The 19,130-nt window shown below is 70.5% G+C and overlaps 1 protein-coding gene across 1 annotated transcript; it reads left to right on the top strand.

Annotated features, from left to right (window-relative positions):
* The first annotated feature begins 4,561 nt into the window (after positions 1-4,561).
* DBH (dopamine beta-hydroxylase) lies at positions 4,562-18,746 on the top strand. Its single transcript, XM_045846073.1, has 12 exons — positions 4,562-4,879; positions 6,996-7,142; positions 8,159-8,416; positions 9,294-9,467; positions 10,037-10,139; positions 13,416-13,582; positions 14,782-14,925; positions 15,316-15,354; positions 15,860-15,919; positions 16,221-16,348; positions 16,798-16,975; positions 17,821-18,746. The coding sequence occupies exons 1-12, from the start codon at positions 4,562-4,564 to the stop codon at positions 17,950-17,952; spliced, it is 1,848 nt and encodes a 615-aa protein (XP_045702029.1). The 3' UTR covers positions 17,953-18,746.
* Positions 18,747-19,130: the final 384 nt, after the last annotated feature.

Raw genomic sequence — 19,130 nt, 5'->3', positions numbered from 1 at the left:
GACGCCCATATGGCGGCGGTGACACCCGAGCCGCCCCCCGCCCCCGCCGCTCCCCGGCGGCACCCGACGCGCCGCCCCCTGGGACGGACCCCTGGGGGCGCGCCAGGCCCCACCGGCCCGCAGACGTGCTCCTCGCACGCGCGTCTGCCTCCTGCTCGGCAGCCCGGCTATTTTAAACGCCCGGGCTCTCTAATTAGCTCTTTCCTGTGAAAGCCGGTTCCTGACTCACACACGCGATAACCCCTCTCCAGCCTCCAAAGATAGCAATTATGCCTCTCCCCGAGTCTCCCTCTGCCGTCTGGAGCCAGCCGTCCCTGGGTGTCCGGGGCCTCGGTGTCGGGGACCAGGGCTCTCTGCTCCCTCGGCCTTTGCGCCCGGCCTGGTCACGCGACCCAGGCGCCGGTCGTCCCAGCACAGTCCCCGCCCCTCCGTCCGCCGCTGGCGTCGGTTCCGGAGCCGCCGCGGAAGGCGGACAGGTCCCAGCGTCCAGCCGAGGACTTGCTCCCCTGGCTGGGGGTGCCCTGAGGCCCGCAGTGCCCTGGTCAGTGTCCTGTGCGGCCGGTGACTGGTCCCTGGTTTACTCTGGGGACTCGGGGGCCCTCGGCTGCCCAGCACAGTGGGGGAGGGGGGAGGGGTCCGGTTGTCGGTTCCGTGGCCGCAGCCCAAGAACGTGCCGTCCCGCCCACCTTCTCTCCGTGGCGCTGGGCGTGGGGGCCTCAGGCTGTTCCTGCACCGTCTTCGCCAGGAACCTTCTAGAAGGTGTTCTCCTCATGCTGTCTCTTTCTTCGAATCTTTCTACGATTCTTAACAGAATTCTGATCCTCTGAAAAGACGTGTTCGTTGTTTTACACCAATTCTGTTGTGAATTTAAAAACTTTTTTTCCTGTCCCTGCCAGGGGGGCTCCATGGGCTGAACCGTCATCACCCCACGCACCAGAAGGCTGTGGGTTCGCCTCCTGCTCAGGACCCGTGTTTAAGTTGTGGGTTTGGTCCCCGGCCGGGGTGGGTATCATTTCACTGATGTGTGTGTGTGTGTGTCTCTCTCGCCCCCACTTCCTCTCTCTCTAAAAGCTATGAAAAAATATCCTCAGGTGAGGCTAAAAGTTTTTTTCTGACACTTGTTGGGGTTTGGGGGGGAAGTAAGCTTAGTTTCCTGTTTGACTGAAGCCTCAGAATCTTGTTAAACGCACGGTAAACAGCAGGTGGGCCTGGGCGGCCTCCGCCCCGCACTTGGGATGGCACTTTGACCCGGGGCCAGGACTGGGATCTGCTCAGCAGCCTGAGACCACACAGCAGGAAGCGACCAAAATGACGCCAGCACGGAAGTGACCGATGACTCTCGGGGCCTCCTCTGAGTGAGGACGGTGACGCCGGCTCACCTGGGGCTGCCCTTTGCCCCTCCAGGCGGCGTCCCGAAGCCTCTGTTTGCCCAAAGGTGGGGAAGGGGGTCGGCTGGAGGTCAGAAAGACACCGCGTCACGCTGAGACAGGGTCTCAGCCACCATGCGCTGGTGACAGTGTCACCCAGAGCAGACAAGGGGGGGGACACCGGGGACGCCACGAGGTGTGCCCCCCCGGGACCCTGAGCATGACCACACGGTGGCCTCTGTGGCCGTGTCATGCCGGGGGGACCTCAAATGCAGACCTGGGGTCCAGGCAAGAGACAGGCATTCGGCCGTGACTCCGCTCAAGGCCAGTGTCCCCGGGACGCCCTGTCCAGATCCCGGCGGAGCGCCGTCAGAGAGGGGGCCGCCCCCGCCCCGAGTGCCCCTCCCCCACACACCCCCCCCTACGTGCGGCAGATGGCCTCGGTCCCCGGGCGCGTTATCGGGCGAGTGTCTCGGTAATCTGATCAGCGGGGGGACAATTGGATCAGGGTGCGCAGACCGCCGCTCCCCTCGGCCGCGCGGAGGTCCGAAGCGCCCCGGGGCACGGAGACCTGCTCGCCGGCACAGCCTCCCCGGCGCAGAGCAGATGGCCCGGCGCTCGGATCCTGATTGGATTTGCCCGCGTGGATGTGACGCATCGGGGCACGGCCGGGGGCCAGCCGCCTGGTCCGACAGCGAGCGCGGCCGTCGGCGGGGCCAGAGCCGGGGCGCCTGGGAGAGCGAATTTGTTCTGGGGCGGGGGCGGGGGGTGGGGGGGAGCCACGCTGTCCCCGGCGGGCGCCGGGCAGCCAGAGGGCGAGGGTCCTGCACCGCGGAGGTGCCGGGAACCTGGACCTCGGCGGGCAAGCCCGCCTGCCCCGGCCCCACCAGTCCCCGCCGCTTCGGGGCTCCGTCCCCAAGAGTCACGGGCACACGGGTGCAAGAGTGGCCGTTGAGCCCCTGCCACCACGCGCTGAAACTGAAAAGCAAACCCCAACACGCGCCAAGAGGGAGCTGGTTGGTAACCCGGGGCAGTGCACGGCGGTGACACGTGTGTGCGTGTGTGTGTGTGTGTGTGTGTGTGCCGCGGGGACAGCAGCGGAGGGCAGGGCCAGCGGGGCAACGGGCAGCGGGTCCAGCTCGGCCCCTCGAGAGCCACACTCGGACGCTCCCCGTCACTCCCAGCCTTCGGAAGCTGCCGTTTCCGGAGCCGGCCGGACCCATGTGGTCCCCTGTGGAGGAAGCCCGATGCACCGGCCTCCTTCCAGCTGGAGCAGGGGCGGCCCCCGCCCCCCGGCAGAGCCACGCCTGTGTCCGCGGGATGCGGCAGCCGCAGGGGTCTCCCGCCCCCGGGCCCCCCACCTCTCAGGCCCCAGAACCCCGGGACCAGTGGACAAGCACCTGTTGCCGTCCGCCTGCTTGGGTTCCGCGTGGGGCGGGGCCCGGGTGGGAAAGCGCCCCCGGGTCGTCCACCGGGGGGCCCCCGGGGGCCGAATCTGGAGCGCCAACACCCCGAGCGACACAGAACAGGGCGTCGGGTCCCACGTGCATGTCCAGGTGTGCGCCTCGCCCTCCAGTGCCCGATGCCCGCACGTGGCACGTGGGGCGAGGTTCTGGGAAGAATCTGGAGAACGAGGCCTGACCCGCCCAACCCAGGCCATCCTGCCTAAAAGCCTGTGGGATCCACCACCATGAGGCCCAGCAGCTGGGTGCCCCCCTGGTGCCGGCCACCAGCCATGCGGGGGGCTCTCCCGCAGCTCCTCATGCCCTCCGGGATGGCGGGCCCGGTGGCCTTCCGTTTCTTCCGTCTGTCCGTCTCCTGCCCGCTGTGGCTCTGCTGGACTGCCAGGCCTTGGGCGGCAGAGGGCACCACCCACCGGGCCAGGGGAGGGCTGGGACATTCTCCAGAGTTCATGGTCACACAAAGACACAGTCTCTCCTCCCTGAGGCACCAAGTCCGGTGCCGCCTACTCACAGTGCGTCATTGCAGATATTCAAGGACGGAAAGTTAGGTGCTGGCTGGTGACATCACTGTGTCCCTGTGGCTGGGTTCTTAGTCTCTCCACAGAGAGAGGAACAGGAGGAGGGAGAATGGAGGGGGAAGAGAGGGCAGGAGGGAGGGAGGGAGTGAGTCAGGTGCCTGAGGCGAGAGGACTGAGGTCAGAGCAGGAGGCAATCACGGAGGACTTCTTGGAAGTGGCAGCATGTGTCAAGTCCACTTTTCACAGAGAAGGACTGAGGTGGTGGGACTGACTCCCAAGGCTCTCAGGGCCCTAGGACCCAGCTACGGGAAGGCCCTCCGGTGTGAGGAGAACCAGGGCAACCGGCCGGCTGCCCGGGGAGGATCCGAATTCACACCAGGCCTGCTCTCGGCTAGATGATGTCAAGGGTTTGGGAGCTGTGGAGACAGGGAAGCGGCCCAGCCACTCACACCCCTGCTCCCCGTCTGTCCCCCAGCAGCAAGACCCCCTACGCTGTGCCCCTGAGCAAAGCATCACCGACTCTGCCGCCCAGAAACGTGCCCCGCGCCCCCCCCACCCCGACACCGCGCCCACTCCCTCTGCAGCAGCTGCGGTGCCAGCTGGAGCCTGCGGGGGAGCGGAGCCGCAGCCGGGGAGCGAGTGTCTGCACACAGGGCCTGTTTGGGGACCGTCTTTTATTTTTAGCCCGAAAGTGGTCCACCCTCCGGCATCGCAGAAGCGGCCCCCTGGGCCAGGCCCACCGCAGCAGGGTCTCCTGGCTCACCGGTCACCTGGGAGACCAGCCTGGGGTCTCCCTCAGCCCGCCCCCATGAACGGGGTGGCACGGGGCCCACCCCGTAAGCTGTGGGGGCACAGGATGGGCCAGCCCCCCCGGTGGTCAGCCCAACGCCTGCCCCGGGGTGGGGGTGCGCCTGACCGGCTTTCTGGCTGCAGGGCCGGGGGCCGCTTTCCGACAGCTCTTCTGGGGCAGCTCTGAGGGGACACGGCCAGTCTGCTTCGACCCCCACTGACCAGGCCCATGAGCCATTAGCGCCGATTAAGAGAACCAGGCAGGCAGGGCGTTTGGCCCGGGGCGCGAGCTGGTGGGAGGGTCAGCGGGACAATTCGATTCTCTGCCAGACAAATGCGATTACTGCGGCAGCCTGGGCCCGCCCCCCGCCGAGGGCCAGGGTATAAATGGCCCGGTGGGACGGCCCCGCTCACCCCGCCCGCCATGCAGGTGCCCAGCCCCAGTGCGCGCGAGGCCGCCTCCATGTACGGCACCATGGTGGCCGTCTTCCTGGTCATCCTGGTGGCCGCACTGCAGGGCTCGGAGCCCTCCGAGAGCCCCTGGCCCCACCGCGTCCCCCTGGACCCCGAGGGCACCCTGGAGCTGGCCTGGAACGTCAGCTACCCGCAGGAGACGGTCCACTTCCGGCTCCTGGTGCGGCAGCCCGGGGCCGGCGTGCTGTTCGGGATGTCGGACCGCGGCGAGCTGCAGAACGCTGACCTGGTCGTGCTCTGGACGGACGGGGCCACCACCTATTTCGGGGTGAGTCTTCCCTACCCCCCTAACCCTAACCCCCACCCAGCCCCCTCTGCCGGCCTTCCTCCCCTTCTCTCCGGCCTGGGTGCCGTGGAGGTGCTGATTCGAGGAGAAAATGAGACGGAGACGCCCTCGGGGGTCCCAGACGGCGCGCCCCACACAGCAGGGCCCCCCGTGCCCCGGGGCCGGGGGGAGGACACACAGGCCACACGGGTGGGCACGGCTCCGCTGCCGCCTCCCCCTCCCCCACCCCCGTGGCTGTGGGCCCCACACCCTCCGAGGGCCTTGTGCTCGCGCCTGACCCAGCTTGGTGGCACCCGGCACACACTGCGGGCCCCGGACGCGGCCCCAGCAGGCCGAGCGCTGCACACGCAGGTGAACGGAGTGGGCGCAGACACCCCCGGTGTGCCACGAACCCGGGGAGCGGAGCTCTGGACCCCTGGCCATCAAGTCCAAGCTGTAGAGGGTGGACTCGGGGGGGGGGCCCTTCATGTCCCACCAGCACATCTCTGGGGGCTTGACGGAGAGAAAGGAGGTCCCGGGGTGGGGGCCCTGCACCTGCCCCAGGCACCCGCCCCCCCTCCCCAGATGGGCCTGGCCACCGGGACCTCTCTGAGCACTCACCCCAGCTCTCCATGCAGACAGACACAGGGAGGGTAACCGTCCTGAATCTGGAAGGTTCTCTCTCCATCTGCGAACTGAGCGGCTCCAACCTGGTCCCGGGGGGGGGGCTGGCCCGTGGGAGAGGAGCTGACCTAGGCAGCCGGCGGACTCCGGCCTCCGTGCCCACCGGTGGTGGGGGGGGCGGGCAGAGTGTCCCTCCACAGTTGTCGGGGTTTTCCTGGGTTGACCAGAGCCGACAATGGCCCCTGACAGTGTCCCCTCTGATCCCGGTGACGCCACGACGGGGCTGCACCGTGCCGGTCCCGGGTGAGGGCGAGGCTGCGGGAACACCGGCCCTTTGCTCCGGGCTGCCCAGGTAGGACGGGCCGGGGCCAGCGCCTCGGAGGGAGCCGTCTGGGAGGCCCCTCCCCCACCACCCGCAGCCGAGAAAAGAGCCGGCGGCCCCCCCCCACCCCCACCCCCCGCCGGCCCACCGCGGTTCATTTGCACAACAAATTCCTGTGCAAACAGATGTCAGCCTCGCTCCTCTCCCTTAAGCCGTATGTTCGCCAAATGCATTCTCGATCTCCCGCAAACTTCACGGGCAAGTGTCGCGGGCGCACTTTCTGCCTCCGTGCCAAGTCGGTCCCTCCGCGAACCGGCGCGGCGCCCCTCCCCCCCCCATCAGCCCGTCCCTCGGGGGGGCGTGTCTGCAAAGCCCCAGGCGGGCTCTTCCTTCTCAGAAGACGAAGAAAACTCGCGTCAGCCCTGGAAGCAAGCCAAGGCCCTGGGCGTTCCTGAGTGGGAACCGAGCGAGGCCTGCTTGCTGGGGAGGGGCGGTCCCTTCCAGCCGCCCCTCCGGGGGACCTCGGACGCCCCCACTTCCCCCCTCGGGAGGGAAGCAGCCGGGGGTAGTGGAGGGCGGGGCGTAGTGGAGGGCGGGGCGTAGTGGAGGGCGGGGCCAGCCCCATCTGCCTGACCTCCCAGGAGAATGCCTGAGGTTCAGTGCCGCCCCGGGCCTCCTCGGTTCACCCTCCCCAGCCCGGCTGGGACCGGGCGCAGGGGCGTGTGAGTGCAGGGCGGGTGCCTGAGCTGAGCGCGCCCTCAAGCCCCTGGCACAGTACAGCCCCCCTCCCCGGCCCCACCCCATGGCTCCAGGCACTCTCAGGAACCCCCATCTGCAGACCAGTGGGAGCCGTATCCGTTGAAGGCCCCCTCCCCAGCCATGGCACCTGCTTAGCCAGACGGAGGTCTGAGGTCGGAGGTCGGGGACTGGGGGAGGCGGAGCAGCTGGGACCCCAGCGGGCCTGCGCCAGCCCTGCCTCGGGGTCGCCGAGGGCGAGAGGCCGGCAGTGCTGTCCCCAGGCAGACCCGGACAGGGGGCAAGAGCCCCCATCCAGCCGGAACCCCAGACCCTCCGGGCCGGCGTGTCCTGTGGAGCCACGTGCCCTGGGGCTGTGACCCTGCGCTCCAGCCTCGCTCGACTCGCAGGGCTCCAAGGCCTTCCTCGGCTCCGCAGGACGCCTGGAGTGACCAGCAGGGGCAGGTCCACCTGGATGCCCAGCAGGACTACCAGCTGCTGCAGGCCCAGAGGACCCCGGAGGGCCTGTCCCTGCTCTTCCGGAGGCCCTTCAGCACCTGCGACCCGCGGGACTACCTCATCGAGGTGGGTAGCCCCTGAGCCCGGGGTGGCCTGGGCTGTGGGGAGCACTCTCGCACCCGGGGCGGCATCCCCGGGCCCAGGACCACGGACAGGAAGCCAAGGGGGCACCCAGAGGCTCGGGGCGAGGACCGAGCAGGGGGAGGCCTCCCCTGCTGCCAGCCTGTCCTCCCCCAGGACACACAGGGGACGGGCTCCCGGACGAGGCCTCCCCCTCCCTGGCCTCGCACACTGGGTGGGACCCGAGGGATCTCGCCCCCAACGCTTCCTCCTCCTGGGCCCTCGCCTCCGGGTGGAATTCTGGAAAGATCCCTGGAGCCCTGGCTCCCCACCTTGGCCCTGCTGCCCGCCTGTTCCGAGGCCCGGGGGCAGACCCCGTCCTCCTCTGGCCTCAGTTTACCCGTCTGTGAGGTGCAGAGCGGGTGGGACGGCCCGGAAGGCCCGCGCAGCTCTGTCTAGGAGTTCCCAGCTGCAGGGGGTCCCGCAGGCTTCTCACGCTGTTCCAGGACCCCTGTTAGGGAGAAACGACCCCCGCGGAGACAAAAGCCTTCTAACTCTCTAGTGCACTTTGCCACCGTAATCTGCCGTCACCGCTGTGGTGTGGCAGTGGCACGGGCCGGTGGTACGCCCGAGGAGGACAGGGAGGCCCCATGGGAAGTGTGTGGGGCCGGCAGGGGACCCTCCCAAGAACCTGGCACAGGGTCCTCCGGGGGCTGCCACTCTGGGCGCCCCCGGCAGGGAGCGGCCCCGGGGCTCCCAGGTTTACGTGGCCATGAACTTGGGGAGCCCGTAGCTGCCGCCATGTGTGTGAACCCACGCACACCCGCCGGTAAAGCACGTCATGCGTGCCCCATGCCACCTCCTGTGCGTGGTGGTGTGCGTGGTTCACACTCCCAGCAGTGGAAGAGAGAGCCAGCACCCTGCCCACCCCCCCACCCCCGCCCCGTGTCCCCTTGGGTCTGCCTGGGACCCCCACCCGCCAGGCGAGGGTGGGCGAGCGCAGCGCCCTGTCTCGGCTGCAGGACGACACGGTCCACCTGGTGTACGGGTTCCTGGAGCAGCCGCTGCCGTCGCTGGAGGCCCTCAACACCTCGGGCCTGCGCACCGGGCTGCAGAGGGTGCAGCTGCTGAAGCCCGACATCCCCACGCCGGCCCTGCCCGCCGACACCAGGGCCAGGGAGATCCGCGTGCCCAACGTGACCGTGCCCCCCGAGACCACCACCTACTGGTGCCACATGGCCCTGCTTCCCGAGGGCTTCTCCCAGCACCACATCGTCATGGTACGTGGGGGGGGGGCTCCCCCTGCCGCCCCGGGGCGCCGTCCGGGGTCCCGGTTCAGCCTGGCGCCCTGCCCCCAGGCACCCTGGCCGACCTGCAGCCGCCAGGGCGAGCTGACCTCGTGGCCCCGCTCACTGCCCCCTCCCCTGGCCTCTGCGCCCCCGGCGTCCCAGCCGGGACCGAAGGCAGCTGCTGTCTGAGCTCCGCACCTGCCCCTGGGGCTGGAATGGCTGTCTGTCTGTCTGTCTGGCTGGCTGCCTCCCCCTTCATTAACACGCAGCTCACCTCAGAACTCGCTTACCCTAAACCCTGCCCTGGTGGTAGGACTGTCCCCGACCACATCCCCCCCTCCGGCCGGGGGTGGTGGTCCGGTCCCCACTCCGGCACTGCTGCTGCACCCACACGGCCCTGGGCGTGGGCATCCCCGTGCCCAGCAGAGGGTTCGAAGCTCAGCGGGGCCGTGCGAGCGAGCACCCCACGTCTCCCGGCAGGGACCGGGCGGCCGGGCTCACGGCTGCGTCTGGTCCCCGGGCTCAGGCCCGGCCTCGGGGCAGCCTCTGTGCCCTCGTGCAGACAGACCCTGCCTGCCACGTTCACGCAGGGACAGTCCTTTCCCACCCCCCCCAACCCCCCGTCAGGAAACGGCCCTCAGTCCCTTCCCTCGGTGGCTCTTCCCGGGCTTCTGGAAGATTCTACCTGGTTCCAGGCAGGAGGCCCCACCCTCAAACTCCGGAGCCCCAGACGCACGCTTGGAACTCCCCTGCCCTGACACCCCCATTGTGCAGATGGGCAGGCCGAGGCCCACGGAGGGGGGGTGTGGGGCCAGGCCCTCCACGGGGCAGGGAGCCCCGGAGTCAGCGCCCCCCCCCCCCCCCACAGTACGAGCCCGTCATCACCGCGGGCAACGAGGCCCTGGTGCACCACATGGAGGTCTTCCAGTGCTCCGCGGAGGTGGAGGAGTCCCACTACAGCGGGCCCTGCGACTCCAAGATGAAACCCCAGCGGCTGAACCACTGCCGCCACGTGCTGGCCGCCTGGGCCCTGGGCGCCGAGGTGCGTGCCCCAGCCTCCCCCGGACTCTTGGGGGGCCTCGGCCCCCACCTGTCTGTGTCCCCTGCTGCTCTGCTTGGGGGGGGGCCCAGTTCCCCCCAGCTGCCCACAGACCCCCCCTTTTTGAGCCCTGGAGGCCGTGGAGACTTTTTCTAGCCTTTGTTACTTTTCTATAAAAAAGCAAAAGCCCCGGGACGGCCCTCAGGCCCCAGCTGGACTTGGGGGAGGGGTGCACACAGGGGTCCCCGGGCTGGCAGGTGGCAGCAGGCCAGTTCCCTGGGCTGTGTCCCCGGGGCTTCCCTGGGTTCCCCCAGGTGCACCACCCTCTGGGGGAGGCTGGCAGGGGCTCAGGCGGTCGGCTGGCCGAGGGGCACCAGCTCCCCCCAACCCGAGTCCGGGAGCCCTGTGGGCGCCGGTGACGCACTGCCCACCTGCGGGGGAGCTGCCTCACCGACACCGGCCCCCGGGCTCTGCCCCCACCGTCCTGGGGGGGTGCCATCCGGGACGCCCCCAGACACCCCCCGCCTGCCAGTTGGGCTGCGGAACCTGATGCCCAGTTCCCCCTCCTGCAGCCCTTTTACTACCCGGAGGAAGCCGGCCTTGCCTTTGGGGGCCCCGGGTCCTCCCGGTTCCTCCGCCTGGAGGTCCACTACCACAACCCGCTGAAGATCCGAGGTAAGGCTCCCCCAGGGCCGCCCCGCAGGGCCCTCCCTGTCCCCCCCACCCCCAGCCCCTTCCACTCGCCGGGCTGAGTCAGGAAGACAGTCGGGGCTTCCGGTCCGCTCCGGGGTCCTCCCAAAGCCCCGTGTCCCGTGTGGCCCGTCGTATCACGGCCCCTCTCCTGTCTCTTGCCCTCTGTCCGCCCCCCCGACTGCAGCGGGTTTCCCGGGCAAGGCCCCCCCAGGCCGGCTCAGCACCGTGCGCGCAGCGCCGTGCCAGCTGCCAGCCCCTGGGAAAGGCGGTGGAGGTTCCTGCGTGCCCATTGTGCAGGTGGGGAAGTGAAGGCCCAGAGGGAAGGAACCCCACAGAGCGAGCGGGGACTCCTGGAGCCAGGGAGTCTGGCCTTGACCGAGCCCGCCCGTGAGCCTAGCGGGGCCGGTCTGACCCCAGAGCCGTGAGGAGCCGTGAGGGGCCGGGTCGGTCTGAGGAACTGCCGCCCGCCCACCCTCCCCCCACGCCCCTGCTCACGTGGCGGGCCAGCCAGAGCAGCGGGGAGCATCAGGGTGCGTGGAGCACCCACTCCAGGGCACCGGGGTGAGGGGAGAGGCCTCAGGCCGCAGCGGTCCCATGTGCCGCCACCCCCAGAAGTCACCTCAGCGAGGCCGCTGGACGAGTGGCTGCCCCTCCCCCCCACTAGGTGCCCCACCGGCACCTGCGCCCGGTGGCTGGGCCCTCCCAGAGGAGCCTGGGCGGGGACACGGCGCCGGGCCGAGGGTAGGAAAGGGGCCATCGCCTGGCCGCGGCGGTCCCTGCCCAGCACTCCCCCTCTGGCGGCCTGGCCGATGGAGGCAGCACCCCCAGCACTGTCCTCGGGGCCAGCTGTCCCCTGGTGCAGTTTGGGGCATTTCTGGCCGTGAGCTTCCTTCCTGCTCCACGGAACACCTCCCAGCAGAGCCCCCGTGCGCCCTGAGTCGGGACGGCGAGCGGGGGGCGGCTCACGGGGGCCCCCCCCACTGCCCCTCCCGGCGGCACGAGCCCCTGGCGTCCGAGGTGACCGTGTGGGATTGCTCGGCGGTGGGTCCAGCGCGGGTGCGGGCAGGGTGGTCCCCGTGCTGCTGAGTCTGCTGCCCAGACACAGGCCTCGGGCCCCTGGGCGGGACGCGGCACGGCGGCAGCGCCCCCCTCCCGTGTACGGTGCCAGGCCTTAGGTCCAGCAAGGTGACAAGCCCCGCTGTGGTCGCCAGCCAGGAACTGAGAGCGCCAGGCCACGCGTTGGCTCTGGGGTGCGCGTCCTGGCTGCAGCGTGGGGCGGGGAGTGTGAGCTGGGGCCTTGGTGGCAGTGGCTGGGGCCACGGCGGCGGAGGGTGGACAGTCAGTGGACACCGCATCAGGGATGGCGGCCGTGGTCCTGTTTTGCCGGCATCTCCCCACCAGGGAGCCCCACAGCCTGCGGCCCCCGCCTGCTCTCTCCCCTCAGGGGCACTCAGCTCGTGAAAGCGAGGAGCAGAGACGGTGCCAGGGAGATGACCAGCGGCAGGCTGGGTCCCTCGCGGCGTGACCCTGCATGGGTGACCGCCCTGCCGTGCTTGCTCACTGCCCCCCTCAGCCCCTTGGAGGGTGCGAAAGCTCGCGCTTGTAGTGCTCACACGTGGAGGTGGGCCCTCGCCCCGCGTGACCCAGGCGGCTCCCGCTGGCTGCGCGCCCCTCTCCCCCGCCGCGGGAATCGCCTGGGGCACCCAAGAGGGGGACGGAAGTCAGCCCCGGCCTTAGCTCGAGACGGGACTTATCGCCCATTTAAAACCCGGGAGCCACAGGTCCCCTGAGCGCCGGGCCAGCCCGTCTCTCCCCGACCGACCGTGTGGCTGGGCCGGCGGACCAGACGCGAGGGCGCGCCTGCCGGGCCGCAGATGGGAGGTGGGCGGCGTCTCCATAAATACCAGAATTCCTCGGTTGTTTTGTTATTTAATCCGCGTCCCCACAGGAGCCAGTTGCATCTCCTCTTTATTATTATCCTCTGATGCAATCAGCCCAGAGCTACGGAGGCCGCCTTGGGACCTGGCGGGGGGCGGGGACGGGGGCAGGGGGCGGGAGGGGGCATTCCTGGCTCCACCTCCGAGCCAAGGAGCTGGGAGCCACGCCCCCCAGCCACACCCTGGGCTGTGATCCCGGCTCGTCACTTCCCGGGCCTGCGACCTTGCGACGTGTGGGCATGTCTGATCAGGCTCTGAGCCTCAGTTTCCCCATCTGTAAATGGGGGACGATGATTCTTAAGTTACCTGGACTCTCCACCCATCCCCTATCCCCTTTCTTCTCCCCGGGACTCTCCCACTGCTCGGCCCCGGGGTCCTCAGGACCCCGCCACTGACCCATCCCACGCAGGGGTGGGGCGGCGGGGAAGGCCGCCGGAAGCCGCCTGGCCGTGTGGCTGTGCCTGCGGGTGGCAGCGTCCCCAGGCTTCTGCGACCTTCCTACGGGCTGCTGGCAGGCGGCCCAGGGAGCTCCGTGGCCTCTCCAATGAGCGCCTTTGGCAGGAGCCGGCCAGCGAGGCTGGGCTGCGGCGCGAGGAGCCCCGAGGTCTCCTTAGGAAGGGCCCTTGGCGCGGAGCCGAGGCCCCCAGCATGCTGTTGACCACGGGGGCCCCAGGCCGAGTGGGAGCCCCTCAGGGCTGCCCTGCTCCGGGGTCCCCATGCCTGCTCCGGTCTGTCCTGAGAGGGCGCTCCGTGGGCGTCCTGGGTGTGCCCCCGTCCTGCAGGGCAGCAGCCACAGGAATCCCGTGGGCGGCCTCCAAAAGCCGGCACCTGAGACTCCTTGTCTACTTCCACGGGCAGACGCCCCCTCCCTCCGCAGGTTGCCGAGGGGCCGAGGGGTCTGTGGGCGGGCCGAGTTCCAGGCCTCTTCCTGGCCCACACCGCCCCCACAGGCCCCCGCAGGCCCCCCAGGCCGGTTCCAGCTCAGGCCCCTGGACCGAGGGGGGCAGCACTGAAGCCAGCGGGGGCGTTTAAGTCCCCGACCCGCTGCAGGCATCGCCCTGCCCCCACAGCGCTCTCTGCCCCCTGCCTGTATCACGCCTCCCACTCAGGATCCGCACAAACACCCCAGTGGGTGTGGCGGGGTGTGGGTACCCGCTAGGGGGCCGCCGCCCGGTGTAGACAGGTGTGGGGACGCAGAGGCACGCACGCAGGTAGGCGGGCGGGAGCAGGGGTGACCCGCCGCCTCCTGCCCGAGGGCAGCTGGGGCCAGTGCGCCCGGGGGCAGGGGAGGCCTTGGCCCACCTCCGCCCCCTCCTCTCAGGCCGCAGGGACTCCTCGGGCATCCGCCTGCACTACACGGCCACTCTGCGGCGCTTCCACGCGGGCATCATGGAGCTGGGCCTGGTGTACACGCCCGTGATGGCCATCCCCCCCAAGGAGACGGCGTTCGTCCTCACCGGCTACTGCACCGACAACTGCACCCGGACGGTGAGTGCGGCCCGGGCCCCGGTCGGTTCCCCGCTGCGGCCCTGCAGGGGGCTGCGGCTCCCCCTCCACCCCGGCACCACGTGCCTCCAGGCACCGCCTACCGGCGGGTGCACGCATGCGCACTGCGCTCCAGCGACGGCAGGCGCCTGCTCGCTCCGCGCCCTGCTCCAGTGACCCTGACCCCCGGCGTCGCGTTGGGAAACAGGCGTCCAGCCCAGGGGCAGGCTGGACCTGCAGCGCCCACGGCAAACTCGGGCGGTGCGGCTGGCCACCACGGCCCCGCCCAGGGCGCTCGTCCCTCCTCCCCAGGGGGCCGGTTAGCGGCACTTCTCGGTGCTCCCAGACTCCGCGCCGTGGCACGTACGCCACGCCCCCGCACGCGGCGTGTTTGAAAACAATCCACCCGCGAGGTGGACGTGTGACCTGGGACTTGCCTTTCAACCGCTGCCTCGCGCGGCCCAGCCCGGTTCTCACCGTGGACGTCCCCCGGGGCGGACCGGCCGAGGCCAGCACGCTTCCCGGGGCACAGGACGCTGGGGAGCCCGGTTCTCAGAGCCGTGCGCGGGCCCGTGCAAAGGCGTCGGCACCAACACCCAGAGCAGAGTGGGCGACCCAGCTCCGGAAGGAGTGGGCGTGACCCCCAAGTCCCGTGCCCTGGGTGCCCGCGCGCCTCCCCCAGTCCTGGCCTGGCCGAGCTGTCCCTGGGGATCGGTGTTCAGATGCTGCCCATGGTCCCTCCGGGGGAGAGGGCTGCGGGGCGGTCCTTGTGCACTTGGGGGGACGTCTCACCGGGGAGATGGCCGGCCACGCAGCTGCTACACACAGCTGGTCCGGTCACTGAAATGCAGAGTGGGCTGCTGGCCCTTGGGGCTCAAGAGGGGACCCAGGGGACGCCGGCTGCACCCGAACCGGCCTCTGGGCTCCGGGGCCGGCCGCTGCCGGGGAGGGCGGGCTCTTCCAACACCGGCGTGTCTCTCCCGGCAACTCGCCTGCCTGCCGCTCCAGTCTTTCTGACCGGGATTCAGCTGGCGGGAGACAGGCGAGGCCCAGGGGTGCAGGTGTCAGTCTGGGGGGGCCGCCTCCGCCCCGTGGCCGGGGGTCGGTGCTGCCCCGGGGCCCGAGGTCGGTACTGCCAGCCCGTGGAGGGCAGCGCTGACCCGCGTGGTCAGGCTCTGACCCTGCTGCGCCCCTCCCCGCAGGCCCTGCCCCCCTCGGGGATACACATCTTTGCCTCTCAGCTTCACACGCACCTGGCGGGGAGAAAGGTGGTCACGGTGCTGGCCCGGGACGGCCGGGAGAGGGCCGTCGTGAACAGGGACAACCACTACAGCCCTCACTTCCAGGTGGGGGCCCGCCTGCCCTGCTCTCTCCCCACGGCCAGGGGACCGCCCCCGTCCCGGGGCCCTGTCCTGGGCGAGGCCCGCACACCTGCCAGGGTGCGCGGTGGCCAGCCCTTCCCCTGGGCGTCTACTCCCAGGGCGCGACCCGCGGTCTGGCCGACTGCGGGACCTGGGGGACCCACGCAGCCCAGTGGTCACATCTGTCTGGGGACCCACCTTCTCGTTCCAACCCCTCCTGGCAAAAGCCAGCTGGAGCCAGTCCTGGCTCCCCCGAGGGGCTGGGACAGACTTCCGGCCCAGAGGGCTGGGGAGGTTCCGGAGCCGGGTCTGCGGCCACCTGAGGGGAGTCCCCTCCCCTCACCCTCGCCCTCGCCCTCGCCCTCGCCCTCCCAGGAGATCCGCATGCTGAAGAAGATGGTGTCGGTGTACCCGGTGAGTGCCCGGTCGGGCCGGAGGGGCGGGCCCGGGTCGGGGGAGGCAGACAGCTCTGGGGCGTGGGGGGCGCTCTGCAAGGGTCTCCCCCACGTCCGTGCGGGGCAGGGCCAGGCTGTCGCTTGGTGAGGGTCACGGGGGCGGGGGTGAGGACCAGACAGCGCCCGGGGTGAGGTGTGTCTGTCCGCCCGGTCAGCCGGCCACAAAGCCCGAGAGCTTTAGCGGGGGATGAGGGTGCGGCAGTGGCCGGCGGCACTTCAGATCAGGCAGAAGGGGAGCCCCCGGCCACCCAGGACTCGCCCAAGGGCCCTGAGGGCTGTGACGGGTCAGCCAGCCTGCAGCGTCACCGGCCGGCCTGCCCGGGCCCGGCTGTGCCCTGAGGGACCCCAGAAGCTGAGGAGTCGTCCCTCCCTGGGGACACTCAGCGTCTGACTCTCAGGTGTAGGGGCTCAGGGGCCACGGCCCCAGGTGGGCGGGCGCTGATGGGCGTCTGCTGGCTCCGCAGGGGGACATGCTCATCACTTCCTGCACCTACAACACGGAGGACAGGACGCTGGCCACCGTGGTACGTGGCCCTGACCTCTCCCCGCCGCCCAACCCTGGGGCTCCTGCGGCCTGGGGCTTCCGCCTGGGGGCTGTCCCCACGTCCAGGAGGACTCGACGTCCTCCCCCAGAGTGTGGGCTGCGGAGGGCGAGGTGCCTCCCTCGGGCATTCGACACGCAGTGTGGCCACAGAGAGAGTGCAGGGCCCACCGGGCTCCGGTCGGCGAATGAATGAATGAATGAATGAATGATTGATTGAATGGTTGAGCGCACAGACTGAACGGAGCCCGCAGGCCGGCGCTGACGCCCTCCGCGCCCCGCAGGGCGGCCTGGGCATCCAGGAGGAGATGTGCGTCAACTACGTGCACTACTACCCGCGGACGGAGCTGGAGCTCTGCAAGAGCGCAGTGGACCCCGGCTTCCTGCGGAAGTACTTCGGCATGGTGGACAGGTGGCGGCCCCGGGGAGCGCTCTGGGCCTGGGCTCGGGGCGGGGGGTGGGGGGCAGCTGCGGGACCCCAGGCCCCCAGAGGGGGAGGCAAGGCACTCAGGCCGGGCTCCCGGAGCAGGGCCAGCGCCCCTCTGCTGCCCCCCGAGGTGCCCGTGGCCGGCGTCACCCGTGGGTTTGGCCGGAGAAGCACCCGCTACCCAGCCCCGGGCGGCCGTCCCGGCCCCTCCGAGGTGGTAGGGCGAGGCTGTTAGCCGTCGGGGTGCGGAGACAGGGCTGAGCCCGCCCGTGAGGAGGCCCAGTGCGGGCAGCACCTGTGGAGCCGGTGCCCGGGGTGGGGGCCACTCTGGGGACCCCAGCCTGTCTGCGGCCGGTGCCCCCGTGCCCTGCGGGGCTCCCCCCTGCCCCCGAGGGCACAGCCCAGATGGCTGTTGCTTCCCACCTTCCCGCCAGTTTCCACAGTGAGGACACCTGCGCCTGCCCCCAGGCCTCGGGCCCCGAGCAGCTCTCGGCCCCCGAGCAGTTCCAGGCGGTGCCCTGGGACTCCTTCAGCCGGGACACGCTCCGGGCCCTGTACGGCGGCGCGCCCATCTCCATGCACTGCAACAAGTCCTCCGCCGTCCGCTTCCAGGTGGGCCTCCCCGCGGGGGCGCAGGGGGCCCCCACGGGTCCCCACAGCCGCGGCCCTGGCCCCGGCCCTGGGCGTGCATGCTGGCCCCGGGCCCCGGAGGACCCCCGGGCGGGGTGACAGGGCTCCCCTCCAGGGAGCCGGCGAGGAGCACTCACACAAACCCGGGAGAGAAGCTGGTGGAAAGAGCCTGGCCCAGACAGACAGACAGACAGACAGCCCCTCAGGGGGAGAGACGGATAGCGCCCACGCGGGTGGGCAGGCGGGCTCTCGTCTCTGGCAACATCGCATCTCGGGGCGCACCGGGGTGCTGTGAGCGGGGTGCCAGCGCCCTCCCCCAGAGCCTAAAAATAACGCGGGCGGGAGGGGCCGGTGAGACACCCAACCGTCTGACACCCGGAGCCGCTTCCCTCCTCGTCTCGGACCCCGGGGGACACCCAGAGCTGAGGGGGGCTGGGGGGACGGCTCCGCAGGGTCCCTGGGGGCCTCTGGGAGCCGGGTTAATGGCTCACTGAGGGGTTCCAGCCGCAGGGAGAGGCGGATGTAGGCCCGGGAGGGTGGCAAGGGGCGGCCGTGGCGGCCACCATGGCGTGTGGTGCCACCTGGGGTGGGGATGGCTAACACCAGCCGGCCCCCGGGGGGCTCTGCCAGCTGCTTCTGGGTGGGAGGCGGGCAGGGAGTGGGAGGGGCCCTAAGCAGCCACCGGGGGTGGGGGAGGGTGAGTTTGGTTGGGGACCAGGTGAGTTTGAGGACAGGGCCCCAGGAGGTCGTTGGGAACAGTGGCAGGGGAGGGGGTGCCCCGTTTCGCCCCCCTGGCCTCAGTTTACCTTGCGGTGCCTTCCTTGCAGGGGGAGTGGGAGCTGCAGCCCCTGCCGAAAATCGCCTCCCGGCTGGAGAAGCCCGCCCCTCGGTGCCCGGCCCGCCCCAGCGCGTGCCCCGCCCGCCCCACCGTGGTCGTCACGGGTGGGGGCAAAGGCTGAGCGGCAGGCTGCCCCCTCGCCGCCCCTCCGTGCCACCCCTGTGGGCTCGCACCAGCCCCTCCTGAGCGCCCCCCTGCTTGAGACCACGGCACAGACCCCAGCATCCTCCCCTGCCCGGCCCGAGCGTTCCCCGAGAGCCCCCGCCCCGCCCCGCCCGGACTGGCCGGACCGAGACCCCCTCCTCAGCCCTCTGAGGAGGTGCCAGGACAACCCAGCGGGGCGGTCCGGAGCCCAGTGCCCCCAATCCCCGCCCGTGTCTCTGCGGGCACCAGTGCTCCCTCCCGGGTGCGAGCCTCTGGGTGGACCGAGGGGCGGACTCCGCCCACCCGGCTGCACCCCAGGTCCGCGCCGCGCCGATAGCGCGAGGGTCGGGTGCCGGTGCTGCCGAAACTCACCCCCACAGAGCGGCTTTCTCCTCCTGGTGGGCGGCCCCCCGCCCACGGAGGCAGGACCGCCACTTAGCTAGCGACTCGCCTCGGAAATGGCTCCGTTGCAGGGTAAATAGATACTTTCGCCCACTCGGAGGGGAACCGTCCCAGCCAAGCGCCAGCCGCCACCGCAGACGCAACGGCAGAGACCCAGGCTCGGGCCTGGGCGCCAGCTCCCCAGGGAGATGGGTGGGGGGGTCTCCCCAAGCCCCTCCCTGCTCTTCCTGGCCCCAGCACGCCTGCCTCTGAAGCATGGGGGCCTCTTGGTGCGGGCGTGACTGCGATGGCCCCTGTCGCCCCCCGCCCCTCGGTGTTCTCATCTGTAAAATGGGCAGAGGCTGTGCCAGTTCACAAGACAATAAAGCTCACACCCGGGGTGGCCTTGCTCCCTCCAGAGAAGGCCTCGGCTGAGTCTGTCCCCGCGGGCCCCTGCTGGTCCCTCCTCCCGCCCCTCGGAGATTCCCCCCCACCCCCCACCCCCCCCCCCCGTACGGCGCAGCTGGGCTCTCGGCGTCCCCGGGGCGTGACGGATAGGCTCCGTTCAGCCAGCTCAGCAAAATTCGGCTCAGCCTCTGGGGAGAGAGGGGGTGATGGATGGGCCGGTGAGGGCCCACCGACACCCCGGCGGGTGCCGCTGGGGTGGATTGGCCACCCGCCCCCTGAGCCGCCGCATTACCACGGGGACGAGCGGGCCCCGCACTGCGGGGAGTAAATCACGGCTTCCCACACAGCAAGCCGCAGGGCGGGGTG

Source organism: Phyllostomus hastatus, unplaced genomic scaffold (assembly GCF_019186645.2).
Source record: "Phyllostomus hastatus isolate PE091 unplaced genomic scaffold, TTU_PhHast_1.1 phas_contig_495, whole genome shotgun sequence".
Classification (NCBI taxonomy): Eukaryota; Metazoa; Chordata; class Mammalia; order Chiroptera; family Phyllostomidae; genus Phyllostomus; species Phyllostomus hastatus.
The sequence above is the reverse complement of the archived record's forward strand: the minus strand, read 5'-3'. Positions and strand labels throughout refer to the sequence as shown.